We start from the raw sequence: 26,816 nt of genomic DNA, 5'->3' as shown, positions 1-26,816 counted from the left end.
GCAGTAACCAGGCAGAGGACCCAGAGTTCCCGCCTGCAAAGGCAAACGGCTATCAGGGCATGAGTGCAGCCTCGTGCTGGAGGTCTGCTGAGGGCCCGGGATGGACCCCACGGCTTGCTGAGTCCCCTGATGTCTAGTGCGCCCCGGCCTCTTGTGGCTACAGGTGGTGGTGATCTTGGCTGCCAGGTGGCTCCTTTGCACAGTGAAGGCACTGGCTTTGGCTCCGAGCAGATGTGGGCATGGGAAGCCACGAGGCACGCTTGGTATTGGCCTCTGGGTACCTGGGTGTATACGTGGCACGGGGCTTCTGGGTGCCCTGTGCCCCAGACAAGTGATCACAGCACAGAACCCATACTGCACTCTTGAGCTGAAGGGCAGGAAACCCAGTACCCCAGTTGAGATACACTGAGTAAGCCAAACCCGGCCCACGCGCTTGGGGTGGGAGATGGGAGCCGCATTTCTGGGGTGCTGAAATGTAATGTTCCGTCTGTCTCCTGCCGCAGGTTTTGGGTACCTGACAAAGCAGCTGATGGGCCTGGCCGGCGGCCGGGTCGTGCTGGCCCTGGAGGGCGGCCACGACCTGACGGCCATCTGCGATGCCTCAGAAGCGTGCGTCTCTGCTCTGCTGGGAGACGAGGTACGGCGACCCCGCTGTGTGCTGGGCTTCCCAAGTGCCGTAGCCCCTGCCCCTCGTGCTTCCCGCCAGGGCTACGTTGGCTAGACTGGCCGAGAAGCTGGGTTCTGATGGTGGGTGGAGGGAAGAAGACGTGCAGCGTGTGGGGGGTCGTGATGGAAGGTCCACAGGTGTGGCTGATGTCACGGCTCCTAGTGGCGGGCGGCAGGTGGCCTCTGTACCCAGCAGCACCATCTGCTGTCGGGGTGCTGTCTGGCTCCCCGCCCCTCCCCCCAGAAGAATCAGGCCCACGTAGCATCACCTGACAGCACACATGCGTGCTTGTGCTTCCCGGCTGAGTCCTCCAGAGCGCGCAGCCCAGAGGGCGCGCTTCTTTCATGGAGTGTTTCTGATCCTCCAATCTGCGTGGAGGGCTTCTAGACTAGATGGGCTCCCTGCAGCACCCGCCTGGTCAAATACGAGCCACACAGACATGGGAACGCCAGGGCCGAGCACCTACGTCACCTACCCACAAGACTCCAGAGACACAGGCTGGCCCGGAGCCACTGGGCCTGAGGACAGGCTCCCGCCACCCCAGGCCACCTGCAGAGCCCGTGCGCCTCAGGCTGCCCTGTCCCCGCCCCCTTGGAGGGGAAGGCTGGCAGCATGACGAGCTCCTGCAGCCTCCTGGTGTTCATAACAAGGGGACCGGCAGCTCTGAAGTCTGGCCACTGGCCTCTACCCTGCTTCACCTGTGCCCCCAGAACGATGCTGGTCCCTGCGTCCCCAACCAACCAGAGGCAATATCAGAAACCCAGGGATGGCCCCGTGTACCCAGGTCTCGGGTCTAGGACGAGGTCCGAGCTGATGCCTTAGTGGCCTCCCCACTGCACCCAGCATGTCCTGCCTGGAGGGCCTCCAGGGCCAGGAGGTCTGGGGGAGGCAGCAGCAAGGAAATGGGGTAGTACCAGATGGCATTGACTGCCAGGAGGTACAGAACTGCGAGGCACTGTCCCTTCACAGGCCTCCCGGCAGGTGGAGCCTCACGGAGGTCTGGCTGGGAAGGCATTTGGTGCCTTGTCAAGACAGTGGCTTTTGGCCGGGTGCCGTGGCTCACACCTGTAATCCTAGCTACTCAAGACACTAAGATTGAGGACCAAGACACCAAAGAACCGGAGACGCTTATCTCCAATTAACCTGTAGAAAACGGGAAGTCGAGCTGTGGCTCACAGTGTAGGGTGGTAGCCTCGAGCTGAAGAGCTCAGGGACAGCGCCCAGGCGCGGAGTTCAAGTCCCACAACCAACAAAAAAAAAGAATTTGTTTTTGCAAGTTGTGGTTGAGTGGGAGCGCTGCATGGGCATGTTGCCGGCAAGCTGGTGAGTTGAGCACCTGCCCTTCAAACAGTCCTCTTGGTGGCGCTGTTCTTTCTTCCCACTCGTGGTCTCCCCCTTCAGCCACAGTTAAGAGACAGGCCCAGCTGAACAGACTGAGCCTTTAGATTCTCTGTGCTAATCACTTTAGAGTAACAACAGAAGACCTGGCTTTCCCGCAGCCTGCCTGCGTCCTCATCTCTTGCTTGCTCTTCTAGCAAACCAACAACAACAACAACAACAACACAGTTCTACCTTAAAACACTTTAAAAAGCAACAAGAAGCACTCCTTTCATTGAAGGCTCTTTAAATCTTTTTTTTTTTTTTTTTTTTTTGCCAGTCCTGGGCTTGAGCTCAGGGCCTGAGCACTGTTCTTGGACTTTCTCAAGGCTAGAGCTCTACCACTTGAGCCTCAGCACCACTTCCGGCTTTTTGCTATGTGTGGGGGTGCTGAGGAATCGAACCCGGGTCTTTGTGCATGCTAGGCAAGCACTCTACCACTAGGCCAAACTCCCAGCCCCAAGGCTCTTTAAATCTTTAATGCACAAAATTGGATGGAGCCCCTTCTCTGCCCCGGCCTTTGTGAGGCCTGATGGCCAGCAGGCGGAGTCGGCATGGCACACGCATAGCCTGGCAGCCATCTGTGGAAGGGCCGGCCTGCAGGGAGCCCGGCGCCCTGTCACGAAGGCCACAGGTGCGGCGTGCCCGCCTGCACGTGCCTCCCCCACTCAGGCCCAGCCTAGCACTGCTCCCGGCAGCACTCACGGCATTCGCCCTTTCAGTTGTCTGTGGCTGGTGACCATAGTGAAGTCAGCAAAGATGCCATGTGCCACTTAGCCAGGTTGGAGCCTTCTGGGCCTCCCCAGTCTGGCAGCAGCCTGTGGCCAGCACAAGGGGGACGTGGGGAGGAGCCCTGGAGCACTGGACGGAAAACCAGACGGTGCGCAAGGCCGGTGTGCCCTCAGTGGTGGGGTCCACCACTGCCAGGAGGCCTGGGAGAGGGACAGCGCCTCGCAGCTCTGTGCCTCCTGACAGTCAACGCCATCTGGTACCCCCCAGCTCAGAGCTGGGCCCTCGGTGAGGATGAGGTAGCGTGGAAAGGGCTACTTGCTCAGCGGCATTCTGCAGTGTTCTGAAGCGCCATCCTGTCTGGATACTTGTGTAAGATATCCACACAGCGGAGTGTCCCGTCGTCACCAATGCCCAGCATTTCATGACTGACAGCTGCTCGGAAGGGCAGACCGCAGCCAGGGCTGTCTCAGGACCCCTGTCCGGGAGCGCCGTGTCCCCTGAGGTGTGACTGCTCACCTACCGGGGTGGTGAATGCTTGCGTTCTTCTCGAAGGAGTCTAGGCGTGCGTACTTAGACCCGTGCAGGTCCACAGATGGTGCTCTTACCCTAGTGGGGACTCTGCTCTGAGTTGGCTGCACAGCTCAGCCTGTCCAGCCACATAGCCGGGTCACTGCGGGTCCCGTGGCGTCCCTGTGGCTCGTCCTTCACCTGCTCCTGGCTCCTCTGCGTGGTGCACCTTGTGGATTGGGAGTCTCTTCTCCTGCATACAAGCAGCATGCGCGCCTGCGGCCTTACTGGATGCCGGTTGCTCAGCATCCCTGAGACCAGACACTGGGCCACAGTGGTCCAACTGCCCACGCCGTGGCTTTGTCTTCTGCACAGAAACAAACTCGAGACCAAAATGTAGCCTTAGCAGCTGTGATTCACCCAGGAGCCAGCATTCCACCTGCTTTGGTAGCTTTGTCTGCTTATTGGCTCCTCTGCTCTTGTTTGGTTTTGTGTCATATGTCTCTTGTGCGGGTGCTGGGGCCTGAACTCAAGGCTCGGGTGCTGTCCCTCAATGTTTTTGCTCAAGGCCAGCACTCTACCACTTGAGCCACAGCTCCAATTCCAACTTTTTGGTGGTAAATTGGAGATCAAAGTCTCATGGACTTGCCTGCCCGGGCTGGCTTCAAACCATGATTCTAAATCTTAGCCTCCTGAGTGGCTAGGGTGGCAGGTGTCAGCCGCCGGAACCCAACCTGATTCTTCTGCTTTAGGTGTTTCATTTGTTCTTTGGCCCTGTCATTTGCCTACACACCTGTCCCTGGCAGAATGGAATCTGCTTACTTCTTCCGTTAGTTTCTTGGGGGAAAGCGTGACGAGAGGCTGTGTGAGGCAGAGCGTGGCTTCCCCTCCCTGTGTAACCACAGTGGGCACTGCCATTTCCGCCTTCTCTTAGGACCGAGAGTGCACACGGTGCCCAGGGGACCCATCTGAGGGCTCCCCTCCATGTGCCTTGTCAGTACCAAGGCCACACGTGGCTGTGCAGGGCTGCTGTGTCGTCCGGGAGGTTCCAGAGTCCGTGCTCAGGAGACAGGTGCCGGCTCTGGACATGCCGCCATGAAGCACGTGGGTTCTGCTGCTGTGGTTTATGGTCACTGCATATCTGAATCTCTTTTCCAGCTGGAGCCTCTGCCAGAAAAGGTTTTGCAGCAGCGACCCAACACCAATGCTGTCCGCTCCATGGAGAAAGTAATGGAAATCCACAGTAAGTTGCTCGCTGGGGGCCCGTGGCTATGTCCGCATCCCAGGCCCCCGGCCTCTCTGCCCTGCCCTCAGCCCTGGAGACTGCAGCTGAGGACACAGGCCGGGGTGTGTGCCCGAGGTCTCCCCCAGCTCCCCAGGAGGGAACGTTGCGTTCCTGGCTACCAAGCTGTGCCCACTGGCTCCCTCCTGCCGGGGAGCTGACTGACAGCAGGGCCAGCCCTGCCTGCTCGGCCCACATGGGGAGACGTCCCACGCCTGCCTGCTCCCAGAGCCAGAAACCTCCAGAGGTTGCTGCCAGACTGCACCCTAAAAGCGACGTGGGCAGTCTTCCTGGTGACCGGGAGCTGGCGGGGCCTCCTGCCCCGCACACCTGGTGGAGCTGCCGTGACCACTGCCTGCTTCTCCCCCCCCCCCCCCAGGCAAGTACTGGCGCTGCCTGCAGCGCCACGCCTCTACCGTGGAGCGCTCGTTGGTGGAGGCCCAGAAGTGCGAGAGTGAAGAGGCAGAGACCGTCACAGCCATGGCCTCTCTATCCGTGGGCGTGAAGCCCGCCGAGAAGAGGTGAGCGTTTGCCCTCGCCTCCCCCGCAGCTCTGTGCGGTGGCTCAGCGGGGACGGGTGACAGTGTGCGCCGCTGCCCGCCCTGCCTTGCCTGCCCAGGCACGCGCCACCCGCCGTGCGCCCACTGTGTCCTCTTCCTTTCCACAGGCCGGACGAGGAGCCCATGGAGGAGGAGCCTCCGCTGTAGGGCCCGGATGCTGCTGTTCTCTCATTTGTCTGTCTGTCTTGAAGCTCAGCCAAGAAACTTTGCGGTGTCACTACTGCGTCCTGCAGCGGTGCCCTCTGAGCCCGAAGGGACGCCAGGCGGCAGCGGCGGCAGCCCCAGACCCGGGATGTCTGGAGCTGCACATGCGTGGCGCCCAGCACGCGCACGGACACCCGGAAGCCAAGCACACGCCAGCCGTTCCCTGGGGAGCGCGAAGGGAGGAGCCTGTGGGAGCGTGGGCAGCGCTGCCAAGTTCTAGTGACAGGGAGAAGCGAAAGAGAAAATCAAAGATCTAATAATACAAAACAAACTTGATTAAAACTGGTGCTTAAAGTTTGATTCTTACAATTCCACAGTCTCCATGTAAACCACTCAACTCATCTTGTAGGTGTTTTTTTTTTTTTCTTTTTAAACAACAACCGAGTTTTCTATGGCTCTGGCCTGCCTAGTGAACCTCAGCGCTGCGGGGTTCACAGATGGTAGAGGACAGAGCTGGTGGACCTTTAAAGAAAAAACTGGACAGAACAGAAATGTGAGCCTGGAACCGGCTTGAGCGTCTCAAAGCCATCGGAAGATGCAAGTTTGTGCCTTTTTTTTTATTGCTCTGATGGATTTTTGTGGCTGGGTTTTCTGAAGTCTGAGGGACAATGCCTTAAAAAAATAAATAAGTAAACAGGAAGTGGATGACATTTCCCTGTGCCAGGTGGAGCCTGGCCGTGGCCGCCGGGCTCTGGCAAGGCCGGTGCCAGCTGCTGCCCAGGCAGCGGCTGTGGGCCTTGTCTGGCTTTATTGCTGTTTGGAGAAATGAAGGTCGTTCCAGAGAAGCGGCAGACACTGTTGGGGGCTTGAAGCCCCACACGTTTAAATGAATCCAAAGTGTTCTTTCCTCATGTGTCACGTCGCCAGTGAGCATCTCCGTCTGGTCGTAAGCATGTCGCCAGCACACTGCGGTGTTGCGATCGGAATGCTTTTTATTAAAAGCAAGTAGCATGAAGTATTGCTTAAATTTTAGGTATAAATATATATATATATATGTATAATATATATTCCAATGTATTCCAGGCTAAGAAACTTGATTCTTACAAGATCTTGATAAAATATTTATAATGCATTTATAGAAAAAGTATATATATATATCTATATATATATAATAAATGCAGATTGCGAAGGCCCCTGGCCGATGGAGGACTTGGAAATTAGCTCTAAGGTGCTTAGGGTACAGGACCGGGATGAAGCCCCTAGGTCTTCGGGGTCTGGATTGGCCAGCACTCAGACCTCTCCCCCTCCCCCTCCCCCTCCCCAGGCACCTTCCCTATCCGTTTGTACTTTTAAGTTTAATTCTTTTCTAAGAGACCCCATCCCTCTCCAGGCCTCCATGCACATATGTACCTAATGAGTTTTTATAGCAAAGAATATAAATTTGCTGTTGATTTTTGTATGAATTTTTCACACACAAAAAAAGATCCTAAATAAGCATTGTTTTGTGAATTTTACATTTTTCTTCACCATTTAGCAATTTTCTGAATGGTAATAATTTCTTGAACTTTTACTTTCTTAATTTTTGCTTGTACTTTTTTCACTTTGAAGGTTTTTGTGGTTGGGTTTTGTTCCTTTGTGTACAGGGAGGGGCACTGTGCCCATTGCAGGCTCCAGGCCCGCCACTGAGGCCTGGCCCTTCAGGGTGACAGCCACAGCCATGGGTTTCTCAGCCCCATCTAGGGGCTGTTCTGCCCACAGCACCAGTAGCATTACAAGGCGCGGGGCGTTTGCCCCCTCTGCCAAGCGTGGGCAGGCTGCCGTGTGCCAGGGTGCCAGGCGGTCAGCATTAGAAAACTGTGTAGACCTCTCTGACCACTCTGCTGGGGTCGGATTCAGACTCCAGCTTTCCAAAGACTTTGGAAGCCTGTGTGCAGTGTGCAGCCCTGAGCAGGGCGGCGCTTTCCGCAGGAGCCACGCAGCATCCAAGTGGAGCCCGTGGCTGCGGCGTCCTGAAGGGACAGCAGGCTTCCTCTTTGCTCTTTCTCTTTGACAGCTAATGGCCGCTCTTTCCTGGTAACTTATTTTCTAGCACTTGAAGCCACCAGTTTCATTCCAGAGTGTGTCCTGTTAAGCCTCGGGGGTGGGGGGAGGGGAGCCAGGCTTCGGAGTTTGTGAAAGTTTACAGGGTAGGTGTGAGCTCAGCCAACTGACCAGCAAGTGTGGATTCTGGGTTCCCGGTCACTGTTGGTTAGTGCTGAGGTGGGGCTTGGGAAGCAGGACAGAGGGATCTGGTAGGGGGGGGGGTTGGTGTCACAGCCCCTCACCTCACTGCTGAGTGGGCCGTGCCAGTCCCTGCAGCCTTCCTCTGCACACAGCACCTGTCCCACAACCACCTGGCACTGCCAGCTGTGGCAGGGAAGGGGCATCCATCATCTCACTCTTGAGAGACAGGGCATCAACCCCCACCCCCACCACCTCCGGGGAGAAGCACAGGCCAAGCTCTGCTCTGCTCTGCCTCTGTTGGACCAGCAGGTACCTGTTGGTCCTGGCACCTTCCGCCTTTTCCTTTCTTTGCGAAGGCCTGGGGTTGTTGGCAGAATCTGCGAGCACTTTACATCCTTTTAAACAAAGCCCCAAGTTACCCCAGGATGTGTGGCACCTACCCCCTTGCGATTTCCTGCTGCACCCGTGCCCGGGTCCCTGGCAGAGGCCCGACGTGTGCCCACGGCCAGGTGGCCTCCGGGCCTCCCCGCCAGGCTGCCTCACTGGCACTGGCATCCCGGGGCTTTGTCAGCCCATTGGTTTTTCTTTCCTTCTCAAGCCTGTCTCCAGAGGAGGGCTCTGCAGCGCTGTGTCTGCAGCCGCACCCGTCGCTGCTTTCCATCCAACATTCCTCTCCCCTGGTCACGGCCGTGCGCTCATTCCATTCTTTTTGTAGACTTTGGGCCCACATGTTTTCTGGGCATTGATACATATATAAATATATAGATAGAGATATATGAATATATTTTTTTAAGTTTCCTACACCTGGAGGTTGCATGGACTGTATGCCCGGCATGTCTTTATATTGTATACAGATTTTGCACGCCAGACTCGGCAGCTTTGGGGAAGAGGAAGAAATGCCTTTTGGTTCCCCTCTCATGACATTTGCAGGCTCAGAGATGAAAATCTTTCTGTGAAACAAAACCTTGAAGGAGAGGAGGGGACTGTGAGTCTTATTGAACTTATTCTTAAGAAAATTGTACTTTTTCTTGTAAGGGAAATAAAAAGGACTACGTCAACATTTGTCACACTGAGAGCAGTTTTCCCAGCCCTCGTGGCAGCCCATGACACGGTTTTTGTATTTCCGTGGAGAGTGTTGTACGGAGGCCCCGCCTTCGCGGCCTGCCTGTCTCTCTCAAGTTGATTGGGGAGAATTGTGTTTTGTTTTTGTTTCCTTTTATTTTCCTTCTTTGGGGCCAGGCCCGTCCTGCCCGCAGCCTGTGGCCATTCCTGGTGGCTGAGGCCGGGGTTCAAGGAACCCCTTTTCCACACAGCTCGTTTCCCCTTGCTTTTGAACGGCTGTTTCCAGGGCCGGTGGTTGCTCAGGCCCCGGGGGTCCCGGGCCTGGCCACCTGGAGGCCGGGCTGACTCTGACACTGATTCAAAGCTAGAGAACACGTCGGGCAGGTTTTTGTTCCTTCGGTGTGTGTGCCCCGCCAGACACGGCTTCCAGTTTCTGTGGAGCCATGCGGGCTCCGCACAACCACGCCGCCATTCGCTTCTGTAACCGACCCATTTCCTCTGGCTGGGCCTCTGGGCTGGCTCCCGCCCGGGGCACTCGCAGTCTGACGTAGGGCTCCCCACCCGTCTCGTTCTGTGTGGTGGATGCTCACTGAGGGCCGCAGCCTGGCGGCCACCGTGACCAGCCCCGGAGTCCTGTGTCTTGTACCGCATCACACACTTGTTACTCTGTGGTGTAAATAAAGATGGCCTCCAGCCCTGGCTCTGCCTGTGCGCTCTCTTCCTCCTCGCCTCTGCATGCATGGGCCGCCCGCCTGCCACGTGCCCACCAGCAGTTGTCCTCATTGCACACCTTGTGCCCTTCGCGCCCTGCACACCCTCTACAGCGGTGGTGCCTGGAGCTCGAACCCACCTCAGGGTGTAAGAGATGCAGGGCCAGCTCCCCACATTCCAGCCATAGCTATCTGGGCCCTGCAGGGCTCCTGCACAGCCCTGGTGGTGACAGGCTGCGAGGGACAACTTTAGCTGAGCTGCCTGGGGCATGGCCGACAGCACTCCAGATGGGCACCTGCCAGGGACCATCCCTCCAGACACCCTGCACAGCGCTGGCCTCCAGGGACCCCAGCACCCCCAAAGTGACTTGTGGGGGAGCAGGGCTACCTGAACTGGTTTCCAAGAGCCTGGCCCAGAGAGGCCATAAATATAAGAGCTTGAAGCCACCCAGTTGAATGCGATTTGCTACACGGCACCCCTGCAGTAAGCTGACCTATACAGGGATATGAGTGGAGAGGCAGAATGAGGACAGACCAGGCCCTCTGCTGAAGAGACCGGACCATGCAGTCTGCTTGCTCAGAACAAGGGTCAGGGAGCCAGGAGTTTGGCCTAGTGGTAGTGTGCTTGCCTAGCATGCTTGAAGACCTAGGTTTGATTCCTCGGTACCACATACATAGAAAAATAAAAAACAAAAGTGGTGCTGTGGCTCAAGTGGTAGAGCTCTAGCCTTGAGAAAAAAAAAAAAAACCCAAGGACAGTGCTCAGGCCCTGAGGTCACACCCAGGACTGGGGGAAAAAAAATAAGGGTCAGGTATAACGGGATCAAAAAGGAAGAGATGCTTGAGGACAGCTCGAACGCACTGCCACTGCTCCACTACCACGTGGGGCTTTCCATACAAGTTTTGGATTGTTTTAAGGGAAATTATTAATGATCGCTACAAAGCCCCAGTACCTTGTTGCCTTTTAAAATCATGAAATCCTTATAGCACAGGAAGGGGATAGACAAAGTGTGTGCTCGACCACCGGGGAATGGGCACTCCTCCCCTCGCAGGTCCTCAGTTAACCCTGAGCCTGCCCCCAGCATCCCCCAGGCCCCTCCCTGCCGCACCAGACCGCGGGTAACACACCAGCCCCACTCCTCGGATGTAAACTGAAGCTGGCCCTGCCAGATCACCACAGAGGTCCAGAGAGGGCTCCAGGCCCCTCCACCGCTGCCATCCACCTGTGGATTGTGGATCCAGTCAGCACGGGGTGATGGTGCTGGAAGCTGGGCCTGTCTGACCTCTGACCCCGTTCACCCCTTCTGTACCAACCAAGCTGCTAGTGACACCCTGGGACCCGGGACTCCTGGAGGGTTGGCTGTAACAAAGCAGGCTCGGTCCCTTAGTGTGCATTTCCAGGTCTCTGGCATCTCCGAGGGAGAGGAGGCCGGCAGCCGGAGGCTGGCTGCCAGACCCAGGGGCCTGAGGTCCGGGAAGGCTCCGGGCACCTGGGCGCAAGGGAAGAGCCACGGTGGCCAGGGAGGGGGTGGGTGGAGGTCAGGGCAAGTACACCACCACCTGCTGGTGCTTCTAGGAATTGCAACCCCTGCTGCCCATTCTGAGGTCCGTGGTGGAAGCGACAGCCTGACCCACTCCCCAGGGCGGCCACCCTGAGGTTGACCCCAGAGGCTGCGTCACTGGCTGGAGCCTTGCAGCTCTTTGACTGAGCTTTGCCATCTCTGCCGGGATCATTGGATCACCGAGGCAGAGCCCCAACCCCACCCCTGCCTGGGGTTTCCAGCCTGCCCCTGCACTGGGCAGTGGCCCCCCTCCTCTCACAATGCTCAGCTCAGCCTCCTGGGTTCAGAGTCAGGGGGAGACAGCCAAGCATGCACACAACCCAGCAAGCCACTTGCCAGGTCTGTGGGGGCGGGGAGACGCCAGCTGGAGGTGGGGACAGACCCAGTGGAAAGGGCAGAAGGAGATGACAGGCTCACCATTTGGGGAGCAGGAGGCCAGGGGGGAAGAGGTGGGGACCCTGTGGTGCCTGTGCAGGTGCCAGCCTGGGCCCCGCAGCAAGGAAGCTGCATAGGACACCCAAGTGCATGGCTCTGACGCGGGTGGTCTGGTTTCCTGACGCTGTGTACGGGGTATGAGATCCAGCCGGGATGATGGCGGAGTCGGGCTGACAGTCACAGCTCTGCCCTTGGGTGGGAGACAGGAAGCAGATGCACACATCTGGGTTCTGAACGCAGCTGGGATGCATGGCGTGCTGCCCAGGCCCGGATGCCACGTGACCTGAGGACAGGAAAGGATGAGCAGTTAGAAGGAAGGTGGGACAGGAGCAGCAGTGACAGGACAGGAGGGCAGACATGCTGGTGGGGGCTGGAGAGGGGGAAGGAGGCAGAAGGAGGGAGCAGGAACTCGGGCTCTGCCACCGCCTGACGAGTCTCAGGGCTCGACGGCCGACATCTTACCCTGTACAGAAGGAAGAACCATGGCTCTCAAGGTAACGGGCAAGTGTGGGCATCCCGACAGCGGCGGGCCTCAGCGCCAGCCCAGCACGCGTCCCCTCTCCTGCCACCCTGTCTCCTCTCCACACTCCAGTGCGCCTGCACCCCAGTGCCTTCCTGCACCACACCCGTGTCCCCCTGGCTGGGCATGTGTGACTCGTTTTCACCCTCCCATATTCTGGCAGAACTGCATGCTGCACACTCTACTTCCTTTCCTGGTTTCTATTTTGGTAAAAACAATAACATCATTTAAGAAAACAGCAACAGATATTATTATAAAGAAATGTTAACAATTGAATGCCTCCTGTTGGGAATGAGTGTTCAGAGCTCATCAAAATGTACAAATTCTTAGTACGCTGACGAAGATAAAATTAACTCATAGTGAATAGACCAATAATAAGAACTAGAAATGGAATTAAGAATTCCAACCTTTCTGGCCAGCAGTGTAGCCTAGTGGTAGAGTGCTCACCAAGCATGCACAAAGCCCTGGGTTCAAATTCCTCAGTATGACATACACAAAAGCCAGAAATGGTGCTGTGGCTCAAGTGGTAGAGCTCTAGTCTTGAGAAAGCCCCGGGACAGTGCTCAGGCTCTGAGTTCAAGCCCTAAGACTGACAATAATAACAACAGTAACAACAACAACAATAATCATTACACTCTACCAAAAACCAAAAGCCGGGGCTCAGTGGCTTTTCGGATGAGCTCTATCAGATCCTGACCAGAGAGCCAGGCGGCCTCACAGACTCAGGGTGCAGGGAAAGCGCAGCTCCTTCCCCACAGAGCCAGCATGGCTCCCATACCTAACATGAGCAGATCTGAGACAAGCAAAACCTCAGCCACCTATAAAAATGAGTCCCGGAAATGCAAGGTGTGTTGGAAATTTGCATATTAAATGACGTTATGCACAAGGAGAGACAATCACATAGTTATTTCATTTAAAAAAGCACTTAATAAAAGCCAACACACCCCTTCACACAAGCATTCTGTCCAGTTAAGAATGGCAGGAAGCCTGCATTGATAGGGGGACATCTCACAGAAGCCCAGCAGCTCCCTGGTGAGGACTAGAAAGCTTTCAACAGAACGGGGAGCCTGAGTAGATGCCTTCCATGTGTGGGAAAGCTACTGGAAAACAGGGAATCAAACTTAATTCACAGACAACATGATAGGAAGCCCTAAAGAAGTCAACAATGAACTCAATAAACAATGTTAGCAAGTTTTGGGGAATAAGAGCAAAATACAACATCAAGCATATTTCTATATACTAGCAATAAATGATCAAAACTTGACATGAAGAAAGATTGTGAGCCAGGCATGGGAGCATACACTGTGAACCCAGCAGGCAAGAGGAGGGGAGGATCTTACAGCCAGGCTGCCCCAGACAGCCTGGAGGACCCAGTCAAAAGCAGCCAGGCATGGCTGTGCACTTTTAATCCCAGCTGCTCGGAATGCTGAGGTCTGGAGGACTGTGATGTTGCTTCTAGGCCACCTGGGAAAGAGTCCCTCATGTGCCACAAAGTCCCCCGTGTGCCACAGAGTCCTCACAGTGCCACAGAGTCCCAGAGTGCCACAGAGCCCTCAGTGTACCACAGAGTCCCCAGTGTGTCACAGAGTCCCCAGTGTGTCACAGAGTCCTCAGTGTGTCACAGAGTCCCCAGTGTGTCACAGAGTCCTCAGTGTACCACAGAGTCCCCAGTGTGTCACAGAGTCCCCAGTGTGTCACAGAGTCCCCAGTGTACCACAGAGTCCCCAGTGTGTCACAGAGTCCTCAGTGTGTCACAGAGTCCCCAGTGTACCACAGAGTCCCCAGTGTGTCACAGAGTCCCCAGAGTGCCACAGAGTCCCTCATATGTCACAGAGTCCCACATGTGGCACAAAGTCCCGAGTGGGCCACAGGGCCCCATGCCCTTCCCCTATACCACATGACCAGCACTGGCTCGTGTAGGACGCAGTGGGTGTGGCAGCTCCCCTGTCTCCTCAGTGGATGGCAGCTCCCCTGTCTCCTCAGTGGATGGCAGCTCCCCTGTCTCCTCAGTGGATGGCAGCTCCCCTGTCTCGTCAGTGGATGGCAGCTCCCCTGTCTCCTCAGTGGGTGTGGCAGCTCCCCTGTCTCGTCAGTGGGTGTGGCAGCTCCCCTGTCTCCTCAGTGGATGGCAGCTCCCCTGTCTCCTCAGTGGGTGTGGCAGCTCCCCTGTCTCATCAGTGGGTGTGGCAGCTCCCCTGTCTCCTCAGTGGATGGCAGCTCCCCTGTCTCCTCAGTGGATGGCAGCTCCCCTGTCTCCTCAGTGGGTGTGGCAGCTCCCCTGTCTCGTCAGTGGGTGTGGCAGCTCCCCTGTCTCCTCAGTGGATGGCAGCTCCCCTGTCTCCTCAGTGGGTGTGGCAGCTCCCCTGTCTCATCAGTGGGTGTGGCAGCTCCCCTGTCTCCTCAGTGGATGGCAGCTCCCCTGTCTCCTCAGTGGATGGCAGCTCCCCTGTCTCCTCAGTGGGTGTGGCAGCTCCCCTGTCTCCTCAGTGGATGGCAGCTCCCCTGTCTCCTCAGTGGATGGCAGCTCCCCTGTCTCCTCAGTGGATGGCAGCTCCCCTGTCTCCTCAGTGGATGGCAGCTCCCCTGTCTTGTCTTGGCGTCTCTGCAGTGCACAAGCTGCCCTGAGGTGATCCCAGTGGAGCTGCTTCCAGGCCAGCCACTGGCCAGGGCCTCCCCGCAGTCTGCACGGCCCAGAGAGCCCACAGGGCCCCCCACTCGGGGGGCTGTGTGTGGGCTCAGGACCACCTGCAGGGCTCACAGGCTCCTATTTATGAGTTTTCCCTGGGCTTCAAGCGCGAGGCTCCCCCGCCTGACCCCAGCCCAGCTCTGAGGAATGGGGGACACACAGGGCCACAGCTGCAGCCACCCACAGAGGAGGCCATCCAAGCTCCAGGGACGAAGAGCCATGCTTCTGTCCTCAAGTAGATTTTATCTAATAAAGCAAACAGATGGGAGGGAGCTGAGAGAGAGGCTGCAATCCCTCCCCTGCTCACCTAGGGCCAGGCAGGTATGGGAGGGACCTGTGGCCCTCCCTCCCTGAGAGCTCACACAGCAGAGCAGGGGCTGGCTGAGGGGCAGGAAGGACCCAGTCCTGGCTGGAGGGGCTGGGCCTTCCTGGCAGGGACAGATGGGCCTTCTGCCCAGGGTCCTCCCTGGCCCTGTGGGTGGGTGGGCCCCGTGGGAGGTCATGACACACCTCCAGGACCCACTGAGGACCCGGTGTAGCTGTTTGGGTATCCGGGCCCCGAGCTTGGCTTGGTGGAGGAGGCTGGGGGACGTCAGGGGCAGGGGCCGTGGGCTGGGGCCGTGGCTGGGAGGAGGGCGTCCGGGCTGCCTTCTATAACGGGCTGTGAGTGTGAACAGATCCGCTCACCGTGAAGGATGAACGGGGAGAGGCCGGGTCAGCACAGCCCTCCCAACTCAGGGTGCCCTCTGGTGACTCGCCAGCCAGCGTGGAAGGAAGTGGTGACAACAGCGTCCCTGGGCGCCGGCTCCTCACCCCTGCTGATCTGGGACCATCCATTATGGCCAGAAATGTGACTCCGGGGTACAGATAGAGTGAAGGTTTTATGAGCGGCCGTTGACTGGAGATGTGAGCTTCCTCTGTTCAATCGAGTAGACTTTTACCCCAGTTAAGGACGCTTTTCTCTTTCGCAGCGCTCCCGTGGCTCCCGTGGTGGGCTGGGGGCAGCCGAGCCTCAGGCTCACACGCATCCGAGGTGCCACGTGGGCATTTAAAAGCTCTGGGTTGTGGTGACAGAAATCAGTTCCCAAACGCCACGGGAGGAAACCGATCGCGTGGAGTGTGTGTCCCTGCCTTGGAGCGACCTCTCCGTTCAGATCCTGTGGCAGACACACGTGGCCCTGCGGCTGAGGCTGAGCAGCCAGGCTGGGAGCGCACATCCTCTCCCACGGGGACAGCTCCTGCGTGGACAGGGAGACGGTCTTCAAACCACAGGCAACGCTCTGCTGGACATGGGACCAAAGCTCCAGGAACCACGGCCAGGCAGGAGCCCTTTAATCCTCCCGTGGGCCACCTGACCTAGTGCATCCTCTGGATGTGATCCAGTGACGAGGGCCCCCCGACCCCCTCACTAAGAGGTCAGTGCCGGTCCCCGAGCTGGGATGCTTCCGGAAAGCCGCTCGGCCTCGTTCCTTCCCTCTGCCAGCCAGGGAAACAGAGGCACTTACCCCTGCTGGGTGGGGGGGGGGCAGCTCCCAGCTCCTGAGAGGCACAGGAGGGTCACACTTCAGGTTGTCTGTCCCAGCTCAAAACTAACCAGAGCCACAGGGCTGGAGGTGTGGCTTGTGAGACACAGCACGAGCCTGGCAAGCGAGAAGCCCTGAATTCAAATCCCAGTCAACCAAAACAAACATGCGAGCAAAAAGGAACGGTAAGCTTTCAAAAAGCAAAAGCCTAGTCCATCTTCATAAACACAGCTCAGCTACCTCCACCCCAGTGAGTGGAGGGGCAGAGGCCCCGAGAGGCTCCCGTGGGAAATGGTCACGACTCCAGTTCTGTGCTGTGGCGCCATGAGAAGTGGCACCCTGCCCGCTACACTGCACCAGCCACGGAAGCGTCTCACCCACTGTGCTCCGACCCTGCCCACACGCACGGGGGGGCAGCACGGCTTCTCAGACCCTCCGTCTCCACAGGCCTCAGGGGACAGCTCCCCGCGTCTGCCCTGCCTCTCGGGCAGTGAGTTCTGGGCTCTGGAGAAGGAACTGCCAGGCCTCAGAGGATGCCCCCCTGCCCCCCCCACAAAGAGGGCATTAGTGCAGCCGTGGACACAGGGGGCATCCGAAGACCAGGGCCTGGCTAGAGGTAAAGGTGGCAGTGGCGTCTTTGCCGCCCCTGCAGTGGACGCCTCAATGGCCGCAGCTTTCTGACGTGTAGATCAGAGAGGTCACAGGCCGTGACACAGACACAGGGAGCCCTGCTCAGGGTCAGCCCGGTGTCACCGCAAGGAGGACACCTAGCCTCGCGTTTCCCGCCGAGTCTCACTGCTTTTCCTATTTCTGATGTCCACACGAATGAAGAATGAGCAGCGCGGCAGCAGTCGCCCCGTGCCCAGGGCTTCCGCCGCTCCTCAGGCCACGGCCCCGCGGAGGCCCCTCGCTGGGGGCCAAGGCCTGGCTTCCGGGCGGTCGCTTCTGGTCGCTGTGGGTCACAGGTCAAGCATGGCCTACACTTTTTGTGTTCACCACAATGTTAGAAAACTATGGTGACTTTGGAGAGGTGTGGCATGGCTGCCAGCAAGAAGTGTGAGTTGACCAGCTGGGTGAGGACCAGAAGGGGAAGCCAGAGGACCCCAGCTCCCCAGCCTCTACGAACCTTCTTTCCCAGGCACAGGACTGTGGTCAGGACAGACACCTCCACCCCCTGCCCCTGCATTAGGTGACTCTGTGAGCCAGCATTCCTGGACACATCAAAGTGCTCACGTCTCCTCAGACAGAGGGCACAGGACATCCCGGAGACAGGACATCCTAGAGCACACGACATCCGGAGACAGGACATCCCGGAGACAGGACATCCTAGAGCACATGACATCCGGAGACAGGACATCCCGGAGACAGGACATCCTAGAGCACACGACATCCGGAGACAGGACATCCCGGAGACAGGACATCCTGGAGACAGGACATCCCGGAGACAGGACATCCCGGAGACAGGACATCCTAGAGCACACGACATCCCGGAGACAGGACATCCTGGAGCACAGGGCATCCTGGAGACAGGACATCCTAGAGCACACAACATCCCGGAGACAGGACATCCTGGAGACATGACATCCTGGAGCACAGGGCATCCCGGAGAGAGGACATCCCAGAGTACACAACATCCTAGAGACAGGACATCCTAGAGCACACGACATCCCGGAGACGGGACATCCTGGAGACAGGACATCCTAGAGCACACAACATCCCAGAGATGGGAAATCCTGGAGACAGGAGATCCTAGAGCACAAGGCATCCCGGAGACAGGGCATCCCGGAGACAGGATATCCTAGATATAGGACATCCCAGAGACAAGACATCCTGGATATAGGACATCCCAGAGACAGGACATCCCGGAGACAGGACATCCTGAAGCACAGGGCATCCTGGAGACAGGACATCCTGGAGACAGGGCATCCTGCAGACAGGACATAGCAGAGTACAGGGCATCCTGGAGACAGGACATCCCAGAGGGCAGGACTTCCTGGGAATACTGGACATCCTGGAGCACAGGGCATCCCAGAGGGCAGGGCCTCCTAGGCCCAGGGCATCCTGGGAGCCTCCATACTGTGTTAATCTGCCTTCTGGTGGGTGTGGAGTGGGGGACAGGATCCACCCTCTTAGAGGTCCCCAAGCTTCCACTGGGGCTGTCTAACTCTATAGGAGTGAAGAGCTCAGCAGTTCCAACACCCTGAAAACCATCCAGGGAATCAGTAAGTAGACGTCCAGATCCAGGCGCGGTGGCTGTGGGCAACCCCAGCTATTGAGGAGACTGAGATCCAAGGGCCCTCATTCAGAGCCAGCCAGGGCAAGAACTTCTGTGAGACTCTCATGGCCAATCGAGCACCAAACCTGGAAGGAGAGACAGAGTGACTGCTGTGAGCACAAAGTCTGTGAGACAGCAGCCAGGCCCCGAGTTCAAGCCCCACGACGGAGGAACCCCTGCCTTCTGCACGGATGGTGTCCGCACCTCATTCTGGACAATGAAACAAGGAGGCAGCTCGCGCAGTGGCCGGCTCACTCACTGCAGAGCAGATGCCGTCACGGTCCTGGCCGCAGAGGGGGTGCCACCAGTCAAGCTGAGCGGCCCTATGGCTGGCAGTCACTTCTGTGTTCTGGGTAACTGATGGCTCAGTTCCACCTCGGGACATTTCCTTTCAGGATGGTGTTGCTGCCGGGCCACCTTGATCCCAGCCAGGGACAGGTCAGCTCAGAGCAGGGGCATCCTGAGGGGCCTGTGGCGGGCATCCTGGATGCAGAGCAGGACGGGGCAGGTCTTTCTCTCACTGCCCTCTGCCCTCTGCTGGCTGGCAGGACTGGGCATTGTGGGCCCTCCACCGCCCTTGAAGTGGGCCCCTCGCTGCCCAGGTCCCCACCCTTGGCTCCTGGGATCTCTGTCCCCCACAGGAGCACTGGACCTGGCTTTGCTGCCAGCGGGGGCTGGGAAACCCAGTGCCGAGGAGTGGGAAAATATGACCCCACCTTGAACTCTGCTGGCAAGGAAGCACAGTCTGTGAGGACAGATGGGCTCTGGGCTTCTTCACGCTCAGTGGGGCCACGGAGGCAGTAAATCAGACTGGGGAGGAGGCGGCCAGCTGGAGGGGGCAGTGGGCCAGGGTGGGTGAGGGGCCCCGCGTTCTGGGAGAGGAGGAGGGGGTGTGCGGCAGGTGCTGGAGCACATGTGAGCACGTCTTTCTGCAAGCACACGCACGCGTGCACTGGGAACTCCTGTCCCTGTGGTCCTGTGGGCACGTGCATGGATGCCTGCATGTACATATATGTGCACACACATGTACTCATGGTGTCTACACACATTCCTATGTGCACACGTGCATCTCCCACACGCATGCACGTGTGCACATGTGCGTTCCTGCATGCGCCGGTTCCTCCTGCGTATAGGTGCACATGCACCATGCATTCCTGCACACATGTGTACACATGTGTGCATGCATATGTGTGCACGTAGGCTCCTCTGTGGCCGTGCACCTCCTACATGCACACACGTGGTCCCATGTGCATTGCATGCATGTATAGAACCCCTGTGAGCAGACAAGTGCACCCACGTGTTCTTCTCACCACACACATGCGCACATGTGCACACTCTCTAGGTGTCTATAGCTGTTCCAATGCACATATGCATGTTGCATCCATTCTACAGAATTTGGTTTGCCCTCAGGCAAGGAGGCAGGGGAAGCCCGGAGGCCCCCGGGGCTCGGGGGAGGGCCTCAGGGAGAGGTCTGCCTGGCCCCCACAAACAGCTGCACTGGCCTGGGGGCTGACGCCCCGTGGGACCTCACAAGCCTCTGGCTTGCTGGGCCAGTGAAGACTTGGCGGGCAGCTGGGGTCACGCGCCCTGCTGCACTCCCCCTGCACCCCTCTGCTGCCCCTGCCGAGCCCCTGGTTTGGGCAGCTGTGGGTGGATTGCTCTTTCTGGGGAAATCCCAGCCTTTCCTGGAGGCCACCCCAGGCGTCCTTGAGCTCGGGGACGTAGGGCAGCTCTGCTCCGGGTCAGGCACAGGTGGTACTCCTGTCTGGACGAGAAGACTGCAGACGGGAACAAGACCTGCAGAGAATCGCCCTGGCCTCGAGCTGCGTCCAGGGCGCCTGGGGGCAGAGGGGAGGGCCCTAGCCCTGGCTGCAGAGGGCAGGGAGGTGTTGGCACAGGCCACATGCTCATCCACGCTCACATGGACACATGTCTAAACATACCCGATCATAGGCTGGCCGTCCCGGGCAGGCCTGGGTCTGTGAGGCTCCAGGGGTCCTGAGGCTCAGCGTGGTGAGCCGGCCTGGGTGACGGCCACAGGTTTGATGTGGGCACGTAGACACTCTCCTGGCATCTCCCTCCTGCCCCTCTGCCGCCCTCCCTCCCCCCCTCTCCCAAACTGTCCTCTCTTCTGGAAGCTGGCCCCGCCTGCCCTGGTGGCAGGGCCCTCCTCTGCCAGGGCGGGGGAGGTGTGGCACCCCAAGGCAAGCTCCCTGGCCAGTGCGGTGATGCAGGCAGATGTCGGGCTGTGCTGGAATGCAGGCCGGGCAGCATGGGGAGGCGGCTGGCATCGCCTGCCAGATTTCTGACATCCTTGTGAAAAAGCAACCATGGAGACAGGGGCCACGTTTTCTCTTTGGGGACTGGGAAGGGGACTGGGGGAGAGCACCGGAGGCCGCGACCGGTGGGTGGTCTGTCGAGTGTGCGCTTGGTGCTTGGCACAGGCAGGCGTGGGGCTGCAGGGCGTCCGCCCAGGGGCTTTGGATGCTGGCTCCCTGCGGAGGAAGTGTGTGTAAAGTAACTGAACGACTTCTAGATATCCCTCTCAGTCCACACGAGCGGCCATGGGGAGGAGAGCAGGGGACACACCGGCCCCGAGAGGCCAGCTCTGGCTGAGAAGTGGCTGTGGCCCGCCCTGCTGGGTGTCCTGCTGGGTGGACTGGCCTCTCACGCGGCTCTGTTTTCCTCTCAGGAAGGGATGGGGGGCCACAGCCCTGACCCACCGCACGTGGCACCAGGGCCCTGTCCACCCCACGTCGTGGGCAGCTCCCTCACCATACTTGATCCCATGCTTGCCAAACCATGTCCCAATCCAGGGCAGGGCTGTGGCCCGACCTGGCCTGGTCCCCCACCCTCCGCCCACAAGGAGAGCCCCACGGCAGTGCAGCTGGGCACAGCACGCCACGCTAGACACTCGGTCTGTCTTCCCCAGTGCCAGGGGCAGCGGGCCCGGCATGCTCCCGTCTCCACGCCCATCCCCCCCTTGTGCTCCCCTCTCCACACCCATCTCCTCCCCTCGTGCTCCCCTCTCCACGCCCATCTCCTCCCTGTGTCCTCCCCTCTCCACGCCCATCTCCTCCCTGTGTCCTCCCCTCTGCACGCCCATCTCCTCCCTGTGTCCTCCCCTCTCCATGCCCATCTCCTCCCCTGGTGCTCCCCTCTCCACGCCCATCTCCTCCCCTCTCCTAGGGTCCCAGCCCCTGATTCTCCTCCTTACCAAAGCTCCCTGCAGGAACCCTGTGCCCAGCTTCCATGGCCCCTGGTGCACGGGCCAGAGCTCAGCCTTCCACTCCAGGAACAGGGAGGGTCTTGGCCCCGGTGATCCCGTCAGATGGGAGCTGGGTCTCACTGCTTCCTCTACCCCAGCAGGCGGGCTTGGAAATCTTCCCCAGTCATGGTGGAACCATTCCTGCCAAAGGAGACGCGAACAAAAGCAGCGTGCGTCCACTGCCAGGCAGCAGTGCAATGAGAAGCCCAGTGTCAGACACGATTACACAAAAGAACTTGACCCAAACGCCCATCTTTTCGCAGAACATCCCAGGATTACCAGGTGGAAAGTGGCTGGGCAGAGGAGCCCTCTGGGCACCCCTCCTGGGGGTGTACGTGCCCCCTGGCTTTCCAGCCAGGGTCTGGCCTTTAGTGCCACAAGGCAACTTCTTCCTTCTCCCCTCCCTCCCTCCATCTTCTCCCCTCCCTCCCTTCATCTTCTCTGCCGTCTACATCACCTCCCCTATCTTCTCCTCCCCTTTCTCCCCCTTTCCCCTTCTCCTTCACCTCCCCATCTTCTCTCTTGTTCTCCGGCCTCTCTCTTTTTTTTTTTTTTTTGGCCCCTTTCTCTTTCTGGCCCCGCTCGCTCCGGCCCTGCTCGCTCCGGCCCGGCTAGGCCCCCTTTCTAGCTCCGGCCCCGCTCGCTCCGGCCCCGCTCGCTCCAGCCCGGCCCTGCTCCTGGCCCCGCTCGCTCCGGCCCGGGTCGCTCCGGCCCTGGCTTGCTCTGGCCCGGCCAGCTGTCGCTTGCTCCTGGCTCTGCTCGCTCTGGCCCCTTCTCGCTCTGGCCCTGCTCGCTCTGGCCCCCGCTCGCTCCGGCCTCGCTGGCTCTGGCTCGGCTCGCTCCCGCACGCTCCGGTCCTGCTCGCTCCGGTCCTGCTCGCTCCGGCCCCGCTCGCTCCGGCCACCACTCGGTTGGGCTTTTTGTTCACTTCAGCTCAGCTCGCTTCTTTCGCTCTCTGTCGCCGTCGCAGTCTTGTCTCTGCCACTTTTCCGGTTTGCTTGTGTCTCGTCTCTGCCACTTCCGGCTTGGTTGTGTATGTGGGATACCGAGGAATCGAACCCGGGTCTTTGTGCATGCTAGTCAAGCACTTTAACCGCTAGGCCAAACTCCCGGGCCCCTGGCCTCTCTCTTTAGCTACTTTCTCTTCTTCCTGTTTCTCTACCTCTCTTTACGTATGCAGGTTTCCCATTATTTTCAAAATGGAGCTTTAAAGTCAGTGCTCTAAGCCTCTGTTCTTTGAGGTGGAGACCACGGCCGGGCCCACACGGTGGTGCGGTGCCGACCCAGCTAGGATCCGACTGTGGGCGGAGTCAGGGCCCGCCCTGGTCACAGCAGCCCGGGAGCACACAGACTGCCTTTCTGGCAGTGTCCCTGAGCACCCAGGTCTAGCAAGGCCACCTGCATGGCTCACTCAGTGCCCCTCAGCCTGTTCTCGTCATCCTGGGAGCCTGCTCTGCAGGCATCCTCTCAGAAGCTGGCTGGAGAAGGGGTGCATGCCAGTAACCCCGCTGTGGGGAGACCAGGAAGAAGGGTTGTGGCACCCAACCAGCCTGGCTCCCAAACAACACTTCCACTCAAAAATAACATAAACACGGGTGGCAGAGAGTTTGGCCTAGTGGTTGAGTATTTGCCTAGCATGAACGAAGACCCGGGTTAGCCTCCTCAGTAACAACAACAACAACAACAACAACAACAAAGCCAAACGTGGTGCTGTGGCTCAAGTGGTAGAGCCCAAGGACAGTGCTCAGGCTGAGTTCAAGCCCCAGGATGGGCGAAGAAGGAGGAGGAGGAAGAGGAGGAAGAGGAGGAGGAGGAGGAGGAGGAGGAGGAGGAGGAGGAGGAGGAGGAGGAGGAGGAGGAGGAAACAAAGCTGGGGCTCAAGGGGCGCCCTTGGCCAGGCTACACCCTTGGGTCCTCGGTCAGGGGGTTGGAGGTCCCCATCTGAGTGGCACGCGTTGTCTCACACAGGAGTCTGTCCTCATCACAGGGCATCACCAAAGGACACACAACCCTGAATGATATAATCACACAGCAAATGGCTGCACTCCGTCTGAGGGACCCGGAGGGCAGTGACCCTCGGGAGACTGTCGCCTTCAGGGCATTGTGGGTACTCAGGGCACTGTGGATTCTCTGGGGACTGTGGATTCTCTGGGGACTGTGGATTCTCAGGGCACTGTGGATTCTCAGGGGACTGTGGATTCTCTGGGGACTGTGGATTCTCAGGGGACTGTGGATTCTCTGGGGACTGTGGATTCTCAGGGGACTGTGGATTCTCTGGGGACTGTGGATTCTCTGAGACTGTGGATACTCAGGGGACTGTGGATTCTCAGGGGACTGTGGATTCTCAGGGGACTGTGGATTCTCTGGGGACTGTGGATTCTCAGGGCACTGTGGATACTCAGGGGACTGTGGATTCTCAGGGGACTGTGGATTCTCTCGGGACTGTGGATACTGAGGGGACTGTGGATTCTCAGGGGACTGTGGATTCTCTGGGGACTGTGGATTCTCAGGGGACTGTGGATTCTCTGGGGACTGTGGATTCTCAGGGGACTGTGGATTCTCTGGGGACTGTGGATTCTCTCGGGACTGTGGATTCTCTGGGGACTGTGGATTCTCAGGGGACTGTGGATTCTCTGGGGACTGTGGATTCTCAGGGTCTGTGGATTCTCTGGGGACTGTGGATTCTCTCGGGACTGTGGATTCTCTGGGGACTGTGGATTCTCAGGGGACTGTGGATTCTCTGGGGACTGTGGATTCTCTGGGGACTGGATTCTCAGGGCACTGTGGATACTCAGGGGACTGTGGATTCTCAGGGGACTGTGGATTCTCTCGGGACTATGGATACTGAGGGGACTGTGGATTCTCTGGGGACTGTGGATTCTCTGGGGACTGTGGATTCTCAGGGGACTGTGGATTCTCTGGGGACTGTGGATTCTCAGGGGACTGTGGATTCTCTGGGGACTGTGGATTCTCTCGGGACTGTGGATTCTCTGGGGACTGTGGATTCTCTGGGGACTGTGGATTCTCAGGGGACTGTGGATTCTCTGGGGACTGTGGATTCTCAGGGCACTGTGGATACTCAGGGGACTGTGGATTCTCAGGGCACTGTGGATTCTCTGGGGACTGTGGATTCTCAGGGCACTGTGGATACTCAGGGGACTGTGGATTCTCTGGGGACTGTGGATTCTCAGGGGACTGTGGATTCTCTGGGGACTGTGGATTCTCAGGGGACTGTGGATTCTCTGGGGACTGTGGATTCTCTCGGGACTGTGGATTCTCTGGGGACTGTGGATTCTCTGGGGACTGTGGATTCTCAGGGGACTGTGGATTCTCTGGGGACTGTGGATTCTCAGGGCACTGTGGATACTCAGGGGACTGGATTCTCAGGGCACTGTGGATTCTCTGGGGACTGTGGATTCTCAGGGCACTGTGGATTCTCTGGGGACTGTGGATTCTCTGGGGACTGTGGATTCTCAGGGGACTGTGGATTCTCTCGGGACTGTGGATTCTCAGGGGACTGTGGATTCTCTCGGGACTATGGATACTGAGGGGACTGTGGATTCTCTGGGGACTGTGGATTCTCAGGGGACTGTGGATTCTCTGGGGACTGTGGATTCTCTGGGGACTGTGGATTCTCTGGGGACTGTGGATTCTCAGGGGACTGTGGATTCTCAGGGGACTGTGGATTCTCTTGGGACTATGGATACTGAGGGGACTGTGGATTCTCTGGGGACTGTGGATTCTCAGGGCACTGTGGATTCTCTGGGGACTGTGGATTCTCTGGGGACTGTGGATTCTCTGGGGACTGTGGATTCTCAGGGGACTGTGGATTCTCAGGGGACTGTGGATTCTCTCGGGACTGTGGATACTGAGGGGACTGTGGATTCTCTGGGGACTGTGGATTCTCAGGGGACTGTGGATTCTCTGGGGACTGTGGATTCTCTGGGGACTGTGGATTCTCAGGGGACTGTGGATTCTCTGGGGACTGTGGAAAACGTGACAGAAGGAGGTTTGTCTTTAGAGAAGAGTGATGGGGTAGGGAGGGCTTTAGAGGAGAGAGTGGGGAGGGCTTTTGCTACAGGAAGTAGTCTTGCATTGATCGTGGTCAACACTGGGGTGGGGGTGCCCTGTGGTGAGAAGGATGGCAGGAGCTCCTGGGTCCCGCGGGGGTCACTGGGCCATAGAGTCCACCCTGTAGCCATTTAATGTCTGCTCCCTGAGCAGGGCCAATGCCATGCTCCAGTGCCCAGGAGACCCTCGTGGTGCAGAAGCAAGCCCTGCCTTCCCTGACTTCTTGGATTGAAGTTCACTGAGGACGTCGGATAGCCCAGCCACAGATAACCCTACAAAGTCGCTGCTGGCCTCCAGGTCCTCATCCAGGTCACCTGGGCGGCCAGCTCCGCCATGACCCCCCTCCACAGGCATCCCCGACTGTTAGGTCTGCCTGGGGAAAGGGCTGCTTTCTCCATAGACTGCCCGTCCCACTGGTTTTCCATGCAGGATCACACATGTCCTACCAGAAGTCTCCTCCACCCAGGTGGCTGGCGTACCTGGGGGCCCTCACCTCCTCCTTCGAGAGGTCGCCTCCTCAGCCGCCCTGGACAGTGAGAGGTTCCCCAGGCTCTGAGATCGCTTCCGCCTTCTGCCTTTCCCTACACGAGCTGGCTCAGCCCAAGTCCCCTCCTTTCTTTTGTTCTCTTTTTCCTTCCCCTCTCTTTTGTGCACACCTCCATCTTGTGGGGGCCGGCAGTTTGCCCCCCTCTCCCCGTGCTTCTGGCAAGCATCCTAGTTGGTGCCAAAACCCCGGAGCGGATCGTGTCAGGAGTTGCTGGACCAACTCCTCCCTCTAAGGGTCAGTCTGTCTCCTTGCCTGCCCCTCCTCAACCTGTTAGAAGGCACTGAACTTCAGACTTCTCATCTTTGCCATCGATGTCCACACGCTTACCACACCATCTCCCCTCTACCCTTGGTGAGTGACCTCCTCCCTCCCTTCCTCCCTCCCATGACTAGTGGGTGGCTCTGGGCTCTCTGTAGGCCTGCTAGGCCTCCTTGGCCAGTCACTTCCCACTTGGGAGACGCCTGAGGCAGGAATCTGACCCTCGCTGTGAAAGAGGCTCAGGTGAACAGGGAGACCTAGGAAAGTGTTTTGGAATGCACCTTGGGCGAAAGCCAGAGGCAGGAGGAGTCGGACCCAGCCCAGTGGCTCCTGGCCGCTTGCAGCTCCGTAGCTGAGCCGTGTCCTGGTGGACTGAGCAGGAAGGTGTCCTGACCGGCCCTGCGTGG

General features: G+C 58.4%; 1 protein-coding gene across 6 annotated transcripts in view; it reads left to right on the top strand.

The window, feature by feature from the left end:
* The window catches only part of Hdac4 (histone deacetylase 4), a 228,194-nt gene extending 222,225 nt beyond the window's left edge, over positions 1–5,969 (top strand). For all 6 annotated transcript variants that reach the window (XM_090355164.1, XM_090355165.1, XM_090355167.1 and 3 more), the window contains exons 24-27: positions 504–637; positions 4,442–4,526; positions 4,945–5,086; positions 5,233–5,969. In XM_090355164.1, the coding sequence (XP_090211290.1) occupies positions 504–637; positions 4,442–4,526; positions 4,945–5,086; positions 5,233–5,272 (401 nt within the window). In that variant the 3' untranslated portion in view covers positions 5,273–5,969. The remainder of the gene's footprint in view (positions 1–503; positions 638–4,441; positions 4,527–4,944; positions 5,087–5,232) is intronic.
* The last annotated feature ends 20,847 nt before the right edge of the window (positions 5,970–26,816 follow it).

Source organism: Megascapheus bottae, chromosome 21 (genome assembly GCF_031878675.1).
Source record: "Megascapheus bottae isolate mThoBot1 chromosome 21, mThoBot2.hap1, whole genome shotgun sequence".
NCBI lineage: Eukaryota > Metazoa > Chordata > Mammalia > Rodentia > Geomyidae > Megascapheus > Megascapheus bottae.
Note: the sequence above shows the minus strand (reverse complement) of the source record. Positions and strands in the feature narration are given on the sequence as shown.